At 35.2% G+C, this 10,793-nt stretch overlaps 1 protein-coding gene across 3 annotated transcripts in view; it reads right to left on the bottom strand.

The window, feature by feature from the left end:
- The window catches only part of LSM14A (LSM14A mRNA processing body assembly factor), a 61,934-nt gene that overhangs the window by 9,718 nt on the left and 41,423 nt on the right, over positions 1–10,793 (bottom strand). For 2 of the 3 annotated variants that reach the window (XM_069082660.1, XM_069082659.1), the window contains exons 4-9: positions 7,354–7,476; positions 4,680–4,856; positions 4,325–4,390; positions 3,110–3,292; positions 2,797–2,968; positions 1,569–1,800 (exon numbers count right to left, since the gene is read on the bottom strand). In XM_069082660.1, the coding sequence (XP_068938761.1) occupies positions 1,569–1,800; positions 2,797–2,968; positions 3,110–3,292; positions 4,325–4,390; positions 4,680–4,856; positions 7,354–7,476 (953 nt within the window). The remainder of the gene's footprint in view (positions 1–1,568; positions 1,801–2,796; positions 2,969–3,109; positions 3,293–4,324; positions 4,391–4,679; positions 4,857–7,353; positions 7,477–10,793) is intronic. The other variant, XM_069082661.1, reaches the window with a different exon arrangement.

Genomic DNA, 10,793 nt, shown 5'->3' with positions numbered 1-10,793 from the left:
TTGTTTTATAGATGAGGACAGTGAAGCCCAGGGAAGTGAAGGAAATTGTTCAAGATCACAGGGCTAGGACAGAAACCCAGGTCTTTTGATTCCTACTCTACTATTCTTTTCTCTATACCAGCAATTCTCAAACTTTCTGAGGTTGTTACAGTAATCTGGGCATGAAAGTGGGAGGGCTTGGACTTGGAAGGTGGCAGTGGCAAAATGTAGTGGTAAGTATGAATAAGTAACAATTCAGAAGAAAGAACAGGACTTAGCAATAGAATAGATTTGAAAGGGAAGAGACAAAGATGACTGTTTGATACTTAAGTCTGGGGGACTGATGGTATTATCATTAGAAATATATAGTTGGAAAGAAGAGTCAAGTGGAAGGGGAAGATTATGATTTCAATATGGATGTGATATCAGTATGTGATGATGACAACAACTATTCATATTTACTTAATTTTAAGAGTTTAAAGTGTTACAATATATTTTCCTTAAAACAATTCTGTAAGGCTGGTAATTAAAGTACCTCATTTTACAGTTGAAGAAACTGAGGCTCAGAATGGTTTGGTTACTTGTTACTAATAGTAACATTTATGATGTCAGAGCTAAAATTCTTTTGAAAGCCTGAGTTCAGCATTCTTTCTCCTACATGAAACTGCCTCTTCAGATGACAGCTGTGTATCTGAGTAGAGATGACCTCCTTTGAGAAGCCAAACATATGGGACTCCAAGTGAAAGGTCAAATCTGGAGGTCTAGAGTTGTGGGTAAATGACAGATGGTAAATTAAATAATGGGAACAAACAAGGTTACTAAAGGAGTTTAGAGAGTACAGTATATAAAGTAGGAGACACTAGCAATACATGTTAAGAGGGTAACAGGAAGAAGATAAGCCATCAAAGACAGCAGAGTACAGTATCATGTAAATGAAGAGAGGAGAAAGAAAGGTGGGAAGAGTATCAAAGAGGTCTACTATGAACAAGACTGGGAAAAGGTCATTGGATCTGGTCGAGTATGGGTCACAGGGGAGAAACTTTAGTAGAGTGTTCAGGTAGAAGGCAGACTTCAGACCTTAAGACTGCTAACCTTGATTACTATGCTTGATTGAGTGATCTCTGGTAAACTTGGGTTGAAAACTATTAACCTAACTCGAGTTCTTAACTCCAGTATTTAGATTTGCTGTCACTATGTCTCTGCTTTCAGCTACCATGTGTCTAGCAGACCTTTTAAATGCGGTTTTCCCCTTTCTCCTAGAGGATATGTTTGGGTTATAGATTTAAAGGGGGCCTCAGAGGCCATCTAATCTAACCTCATGTTATAGATTAGGAAATTTATCTGGGTCCCAGGGAGATTAAGTGACTTGCCCAGGCACACAGCTCTTTCTACTGTACTGTGCTATATGAAGTGATTCCCTTATCTTTATCTTTAGAGACAAAGTAGGACAACAATATGAACATAATTCATAGACTCCTTTTTAAAGTAATACCTAATTTGTACATGCACATACACTTACACGATAGATCTATTAGTTGTTTTACAGTATAATAGAAGACAAAAAAAAAATACACACACTCTCTACTCACCCTATATTCAAAATCTGCAAACTCCCTGCCCCCTCGGCCACCTCTGAATCCACCGCGAAATCCTCGAGGAGTGGCAAAGCTACCACCTCTTCCACCCCCACGTCCTCTGCCACCACGGAAACCAATTCCTCCTCTACCTCGGTAGCCTCCACGGCCACGATTTGGACGGAGGGGAATTCCAAATGTTTCAGCATTTAGTCTTCTTTCCTCTGCCCAAGTTGGTCTTCTTTCTCTATAATAACAATAATAGGCCTTCAAATCTAGTATACATATTTTTTTGGAGGGCAACTGGGGTTAAGTGACTTGCCCAAAGTCACACGGCTAGTGTGTCAAGTGTCTGAGGCCAGATTACAACTCAGGTCCTCCTGACTCCAGGGCTGGTGCTCTATTCACTGCACCACCTAGCCGCCCCTCTAGTCTACATTTTGTTATGTTAGGTACAAACTGAATAAGTAAACTTCTAAATTAATTCAAAAGAGAGTTCTAAAAAGATAATAAAAATAAATACATTGTCTAAGTCACTATAAGCCACTAAGGTGAAAAAATTCAGTGTACTGCTCTTACAGATTAAAATAAAGACTAACCACATGAAAATGTACATTTATTAGTCTAATTATGCAAAAATGCTGGTTAACTTCACAACAAAAATGCCCTAATTTTAGACCACAATTTAAAGCTGAGAATTTACCAAAGATAACAAAAACCAAGGGACAGAAAACTTTTCGATCCCAATTGAGTAGTTCTGATTTACAGCTATTAATTTTTAAGTGTGAATACAACTCCAAGTAAAAATTTATACTTTGTTGGTACAAATATAGGCCATATTTCTAAAATAAGTTTTGAGAATAAAAAACATTTTAGGTATGAAAAATAATCTCATGAAATTAACATAGTAAAATATATTTAACAAATATACAACATATACTTGGTATATATACATCTATGTATATGTGTGCCCCCCAACCCACGTAACCTTATAGCTAGATTGTACCTCAGAGGTAATCTTAATTAAACTTGCACCTGAAGAAAAACATGCTATAGCACCCATACCCATTCTTTTTAATGTTAAAATGCTTTAAAACCTCCTACAAAATTAAATATTTTAAAAAGCTAATTCTGTTTACTAGGTACTTCTAGTTTTTTTTTTCATGAAAAAGTGTTAGTACAGACAATTTTTTTTTCTTAGGCTAAGTAAACTTCAGGATAATATCCACCCAAAAGGCTATACCTATTATCATCACAGGAGATGTTATCGAAGAAGGATTTAGTTTTGTCATAATAGCAATTGGGTCCAAGTGGATCCTCTTCATCAGCATTTCCTTCACTGTTTTGGGTATCTACCCCTGAATCACCTTTATCTTCACCATTTACAGGCTTTTCCTGTTTCTCAAGTTTATCTTCTAATAAAAAACAAAAAGACAAAATAACCACATATTGCAGAAATAAAAATTTATAAATTCCTATTAACAAAACTTAACACTGGATTAAAAAAAGTAAGCAAGCCACTGTTAACTCATGGTTTCTAAGGAAAAAAGATTTACCTTTTAATTTAAGCTTATTATGAAATTCTCTGTCAATTTCCTCCTTGTTGAATTGTGCATTAGCACTTTCAAAGTCAAAGTCTTTCTCAAACTTCATTGGGCCATCCCGCCGAATTCCAAATCTCCCTCTGCCACCACGATGACCTCCCCTTCCTCTTCGAGGTGCTGAAGGGCCACCTGGAACTATAAAAACATAGGACAAAACTATATTCATCCAATTTAAATTACTGTACATAAGGCATGTTACTTTTTTATTCTTTATATAATTCAAACCTTTACTAAAGTTCTATTTTTTTATCTTATGGAAGTAACATTTGGTGAATGAAGTTAATGAAGTAAGTTCTAGAAGGGCTTTCTAAGTTGGGAAGGTTTTGAATTTGGGCCTATCAATATACTGTGCTTCAGTTTTCTGAGGCTAAGCCTAGCTAACTTCAGAGGCGCATGTCAGAGAAACTAACAGGTAATGTAATTTTTGTACAACCGCAACTCATTCAATCTTCTACTACTAATGTGTGGAGGGTTTTAATCTGCAATGATGGAGAGAGTTCCCACACTGATTAAATCATAGATCTTTGGAGGTAATGAAGCTTGTATTTTAAGAAAAATAAAACATTCACTTAAAAACCTCTGCAAGAGGGGTGGCTATGTGGCACAGTGAATAGGGTACTGGCCCTGGAGTCAGGAGGACCTGAGTTCACATCTGGCCTCAGACACTTAAACCTTAACTAGCCGTGTGACTTCAGGCAAGTCAGTTAACCCCAACTGCCTCCAAAAAGGCACAACCTCCCAAAAAACAACAACAAAAAACCCTCTGCAAAAACATATCATACAGTGAATTACTCATATCTAAGGATTTGTCAAAGAACATAAGATATAAAGACATATAGTTCCATAGCTAATATAACATAACATAGTTATATAACTAACAGAATATCAGAAAAGGGAGCACTTTAAAAATCAGATTTTATTTAATCTGCTATCTTTAGTGAGTTTGCTGGTACATTTTTATATATCTAAATAAACAAATTTTGCTTATTTTAAATGAACTAATAATAAATTGTAGTAGAAAGAGCACTAAATTTATTATCCCAAGTAGCAGATTCAAATATTGGTCCTGCCAATTAATAACTGTATGAGTATGGGTAAGGTACTTCACATCTCTGAGCCAATGAAGCAGGGGTTGGTTAAGGTTCCATCCAGCTCTGAATAACTTACTTGCTTGTCTCTTGTTTTCATTTCTGATTTGTTCATTTTCTGGTCTGGAAATTTTGTGTGCTTCAGCTATAGAACAAAAAAAAATACAGATCAACAAATCAATTGTTAAATGATAAATAACTGAAAGCCTTGGTTGTGAATAGGAATATGAAAAAACCCTCACGTCATGGTCATGCTCATATTGATCTTCCATTTCCCCCACCCACTTTAAGGGTTAAATTTGACAGACTGAACATTATAAAGTCCAAGTTTAAGTCTGCTAAGATCACTCACAAAACAAATCCCTTGGATGAAAAGAGGGCTAATGGAAAATGCTTGGTCAGTCAATTAAAGGAATAAACATCTAAAGTTCTACCTCGCCTGTGCTCTTGATTCTCTATTGCTTTTTGGCTGGTAGATGGCAAAGGTCTGGCTGATACAGGGCTCCTTCTCCCAACAGGTGCTGGAGCAGGTAAGTGGGCCGAGGCGGTCTGTACTGCTTGTTCCATGGTGGGGCTTTTTCTCAAAGGGTCTAACTGAGGGCTTGAACGACCTAAAATGTAACCAAAAGATAAGAAACTACCCTACCCTTGTGGATTTCAAATTTATTAATCCAGACCCTAAAAGAAAAATATTTGCATTCTCAGCTCCACTAATCCAGACCAAAGGGAGATAGCATTTTTCTTTTTATAGAAAGTGTTGGGTGGGGCAATTATGTCTTATTCAAAACTGAAAACTGGCCAGCTGTTGAATATTAGTGCAGTTCAACTGAGGATGACTTCACAACACATAGAAATCTGACCTGGAAAAATAACTTGTTTTACACAATCTTTTAGTATTGTTTAAAATTTAAGATTTACAAACTGAGGAACAGTACTACCTTAATAAAATCTCCTCGGCTGGAATGGAATTCTTATTAGTTAATTATCACATAATCATAAAATCACAGATTTAAAGCTGGAATGAACCCTAAGGTTGACCAGCCCACCCCCTTATTTTACGTATGAAAAAGAGGCCCAGATAAGTCACATGACTTGCCCAAGGTCATTTAAGCAGAGTAAAAGGCAGAGCTAAATTTGAACCCAGACTCCAAATCCAGTTCTCTTCTACCTGTGTTACATTTCCCCACCCCCTAACTTCCTAAATGGTGCCAATACTTACATAATAAACTACATGTTCATTAAAAATTGACATAAAACACATTTCACTACAATTCCAAATCAAAATCTGGTGGTTAATTCATTTATTCTTTTTGAGGCAAATTTTAAAAAGATGTTTGAGTAAATTTACAGTGTTGCAAACATTTTATTTTTCCTCTGGAAGATTATATACAAATGTGGAGTCTATAAAACCTTCAACTCTGTAAGGTACATTTTAATTTAAATAATTGTTAAATCCTTATAGAAAGCTAACTAAAAACTCAACGAAACATACCTTTAATACATAACTACTGTGATGGGGCTATTTGCGACAGATGGTCTTAATGTTTTCCCTATTTTAAGAAATTTCAATAACTTTTTGATAAATTATTTTCATTCAATAAAAAGGGATACTGTATGGAAATATGGAAGACCCAACAAGCTAGAATGTAATGGAGTAAGAATTAATAACTTAAAAAGATTAAAAAAAATTATATTCGCTGAAAGTCCACAAGTCAGTGAAATTAGAGATCAGTAACAGAATACAACATAATTCTATTTAAAAGGCTAATCTGTTGGCTGCCTTCATCTCTTTTCCACATTTAAAAGAAAATAGACTTTTAATTTAATAGGAAAAATAAGCTGAATATTCACTTGTACCCTCATTTTCATCCAAATGTAGGCTTACTTTAAAAGCACTTGTATTAATAACACTCAAATTGAAATTAGTTGGCTTTAAATGAGAACTTGTATTCAGCTGCTAACCAGTTTAACTTTCACAGTGATACCATTTTGAAAAAAATCAGATTTTGTATAGATGATAGTGATTGCAAACTATTCTAAAATTACTAAACAGGAATTGTACAAGATGAGAATTCCATTTTTTTTGCCTTGAGTCATACTTTAAACGATTTTTAAATATTTAAACATCATTTTCATATGGTGCCTTTCTCTGAGGTCAACATATTTAATTTACAGATTTTAGGGTGGTTTTTTTTGGAGTGTTGCACCCAAGTTTTATTCAGCTAATAAATTCCATAAATAGTATCTGAATCCAATTCTTCTGACTCGAAATCTAAGGTACTTTTTACCATCCATATTGCCATTTGCACTGTATTCATAGAACTTCAATTAGTAGTCAAAATTGGAGACATTTATCAGCCTCTAGTAGATTTTAGTTTTAAATCTAATCCTCAATATTTTCATGAAAACAGGGAATGAGTACATATTGAATCCATCATAAAACTGGATAAAAATGAGACAAAAACGTTAAGATACTTTCTGCAGATCAGTACACAGTATTTAAAGACTAAATATATGTTTGGAAAAATGCCCATTTTTAAAGGGCTAGAGGGAACCAATCAATAAATATTTATTAGTGCCTATATATGAGGTACTTTTTCTAGGCATGGTGAGGATAATATGGAAGAAGCAATAAGATAAACAACAAAGGAACCAATTGATTATAGATTTAGAGCTAGAAGGAGAAAGATGAGGAATCTTAGGTCCAAAAAACTTAAATGTGACTTAAAAAAATCACATTATTTAATCCAATGTGCTTAAGGTGGTAAACAGAAGTCAGGGTTCATTAGTAATATTTCTTCCTTCAATGAAAAATCTGATACTTAAACTGTAAATTAAGATTTAGGTGTTGAAATTTTACAATATCAGGGACCTTATGCTTCCTTTTCCTTCCATTTTCTGAGAATTATGAAAATTAGAAAGTGATTCCTATTTGTGAAAGTTTTTACAAAATTCATAGTATCCAGAATTTTTATCATGTTACAAAATCTGAGTACTGAAATCCATGTAAAAATTTAATTTTAGGAGGAAAGGTTCCTACCTCTCAGAGAAAGGCAAAAAACTTTGTGGCTTAAAGAAAAGACACACTTAAGGGATAAAGAAGAGTACCTTGAGATGGCTGTGTTTTTGAAGACCTTGCATCCTGTGTAAAGGCAGACCCAACTGCACTGCCCTGGGATAAGGCAGCACTGGCTGTTGTTTCTGTTCCGAAAGATGTCAGGGAGCTACCAGCTAAAGAGGAAGCAAAGCAAACATCTTTTAAAGGTAATTTAGTAGCAATCTTCCTATTTTTACATAATTGTTCAATTCAGTCTTATAGGATGATTCTTTTGTGCAAATGTTTGGAAAAATCAATGACCATTACTATTAAAAGAATGCAGTTATTTCTACTTGTAGTTTTCTGATTGAGATTCAGCTGATAAAGTATAGTTTTACTCTCTGTGAATGTCTACTGGGGAGGATCATGGAGATTGGGAAGGGCCAAAAGGAGGAAGAGATAAAATAAAGTCATACAGTTTTGACTGAAGGGAAGGCCACCAGAATAAGTTTATTAAACATTAACACTACTGGCAGAATCATTTCAATAAAGATTTTACATGTACCTAAATTAATCTGTGTACTAATGTTCTACATGAAAATTTCTAGTTAGATGAATGCTGGCCTCAGCTATGACAATATCCTAAGGGTCTGTGCTGAGAAGTTCTGGGGCCTTAAACAGGATTCACAATGAATCTCTGGCAAGTCATGCTAATATTCCACTTCTATAGCATTGATTATATCCCTCATTTTGGTGCTTAATCTTATAATGTACTTCATTATTATTTAACTTTCCTATGTCTTGGCTCCTCAAATTGACAATAAACTACTAAAAGAAAGGAGGGGTACCTTACATTGCCTTTTATCCCACAATGCTATCCACATATTAGGTGCTAAAAAAGAAATTAGTTGTTGAAATGAATAAATACAAGGTGTCCATTCACTTCAAGATGTCTACATGTAAGTTGGCATTCCTATTACACTGCATTAGGTACAGTGCTAGACTTGGGATCAAAAAGATCTGGATTTGAATCCCACCTCAGACAACTGCTAGCTGTGTGACCCTAGGCAAGTCACTTAACCTTTACAGACCCATGTTGTCTCATTTCCAAAATGGGGACCAAAAACAGCACACATTTCACAAGGTTGTTATAAGGATCAAATGAGATAAAGTATATGAAGTACTTTGCAAACCTTTAAGTGCTATATAAATTTCAGCAGCTATAATTTACATCATATAATATTAGTTGGGAGAGATCTCTAAGGTCATCCTGTTCACTTCCTATATTATAAAGGAGTCCTTACTACACCACAACCAACAAAGTCATCAAATTTTTACTTGAACATTTCCAGTGATATGGAAATTCGCCACCCTCTGAAGATTCATTTTCAATGAGAGATCTGTCAAAATCTGTTTCCCTTTAATTTTTTTCTGGTATAGCATAAGAGTATGTTGTTATAACTAGGAAACACTAATTCACCTTTCGTTACTAGAAACAATCACTTTTTCTCTCTCCGAATTTAGTTTGATGGATTAGAAAGGTTCAAAGCTTGCAAAATATAAACTTGAAAAGAAGTTCCTTATATTAAACAGTCAATGTGAGCAAAGCAGAGCTAGACTTATACAGGATAAGCATCTTGATAGCCTGCTAACAAGGCCCCAACTCACACTGAGCCAGGCAGTTCACATTATCTTTTACTTTTACTAGTCAATTGGCTAGAAGTCCTTACACAACAAGCTATTAATTGTAGATGGGAGAAATACTTCATAAAGTTTGTCTATTTCATTAGTAATAGAGTCATTTATTCATTTGTTTATTTATTTCTACAATATTTATAAGGGAGCAATCTTAGTTCCAAATAAAAAAAGACTATTTAATCCTTGATATATTTGGAGCTTCGTTTTTTTTTTCCTGTGGACAAAAAACCTGAAAAGCAGCTTCAGGTAATATGATTACAGTTCTTATGCTTAACAAGGAATTCAAAGATGAGAAGTGAAAGAAAAAACTAAAAAAAAAAATGATAATGATAATAATATTATTTTAAGTATTTGTTAACTGCTTACTATGTACACAGGTCTGTGCTAAACAAAGAAGTAAGAGTATAAAAACAGAAACACATCTTTCTGATTTCAGTCTGAGAACTGAATTGAGGAATTACTGAACAGTCTTGGAAAAGTTACACGACAAATTAGTTTGTCCTTGCCACAGAAATTAGGATTCAATCCTAAATATGACAAGATTTATATAAAACAATGTCACTATATCATATATTCTCTTATACTATCAAATTATTTTGGGAAGATCTTGTCCACCAAAAATTCATAAATATACTAAGTCATCATACTAATCTATATGTAGAAAAGTTTGAAATGCAAAGTACAGAATTTTATATCTACAAAAAGATCCAAGACATTGTCTCATCTAAACTCTTTTTTTTAATAGGAAAGGAAGCTGAGTCATTTACTGATTTGTTTAAGTCATGAGGATAGTTACTGATATGTCAAAATTAGAACCCAGCTCTCTTGATCAGATCCAATGTACATTATTCTGTAAATATTTCTCTCATAGTACAGTATTTTGTAACAACGTCAAGCTGCTATTTTTCAAGTAAATTTATTATTCCTAACCGTACCCACAACCTTTGATTATAACTCCTTCTCTTCTTGGTTAACTCCTCTCACTTTTTCTAAAAACTCAGCAATTGTACTTCTGAGTGCTCTCTGTCATTAGAAAAGATCTTTTAGGGGGCGGCTAGGTGGCGCAGTGAATAGAGGGCCAGCCCTGGAGTCAGGAGGACCTGAGTTAAAATCTGGCCTCAGACACTTAACACAAAAACTAGCCGTGTGACCTTGGGCAAGTCACTTAACCCCAATTGCTCCCCCCCCCAAATCTTTTAATGTCAATTTTATCAATCCTCATTTTTCTTTTCTTTTTTTTTTTTTTTTTAAGCAATTGGGGTTAAATAACTTGCTCAAGGTTACACGGCCAGTTATCTCTGAATGTGGTGCTGAGTATCTGAGCCCAAGATTCAATCCAGGTCATCCCAACACTGGAGCTGGTGCTCTTACACGCTGAGCCACCTGGCCGCCCCTAAGCAATTGGGGTTAAGTAACTTGCTCAAGGTTACATGGCCAGGTGTTTCTGGGTGGGTGCTAAGTGTCTGAGCCCGGGATTTGATCTCCAGGTCATCCTGACACTGGAGCCAGTGCTCTTACTCACTGTGCTACCTGGCCACCCCAATCCTTATTCTTCTTGAACTCTGTTGCTTTCAACACTATAGATTACTCTTCTCTTGGATACTCTCACCTCTCTAGGATTTTATGACACTCCTCTCTACTAGTTTTCTTCATGCTTTGCAGGATCTTTATCTATGTCACATCCATTAACCCATGAGTAACCCTCTAGGGCAGGCCTATACAACATATTGCCCTCGGGCTGCAGGACTTAAGGCTGCCCATGAAAAATGTAGAGGATGTGAAACACGCCTGCATAACATACCACCTGCTTTGG

Source organism: Petaurus breviceps, unplaced genomic scaffold (assembly GCF_028583685.1).
Source record: "Petaurus breviceps papuanus isolate PSGF00001 unplaced genomic scaffold, PetGlider_PUasm1.0 171, whole genome shotgun sequence".
Classification (NCBI taxonomy): Eukaryota; Metazoa; Chordata; class Mammalia; order Diprotodontia; family Petauridae; genus Petaurus; species Petaurus breviceps.
This window is presented reverse-complemented; position numbering and strand designations above follow the sequence as displayed.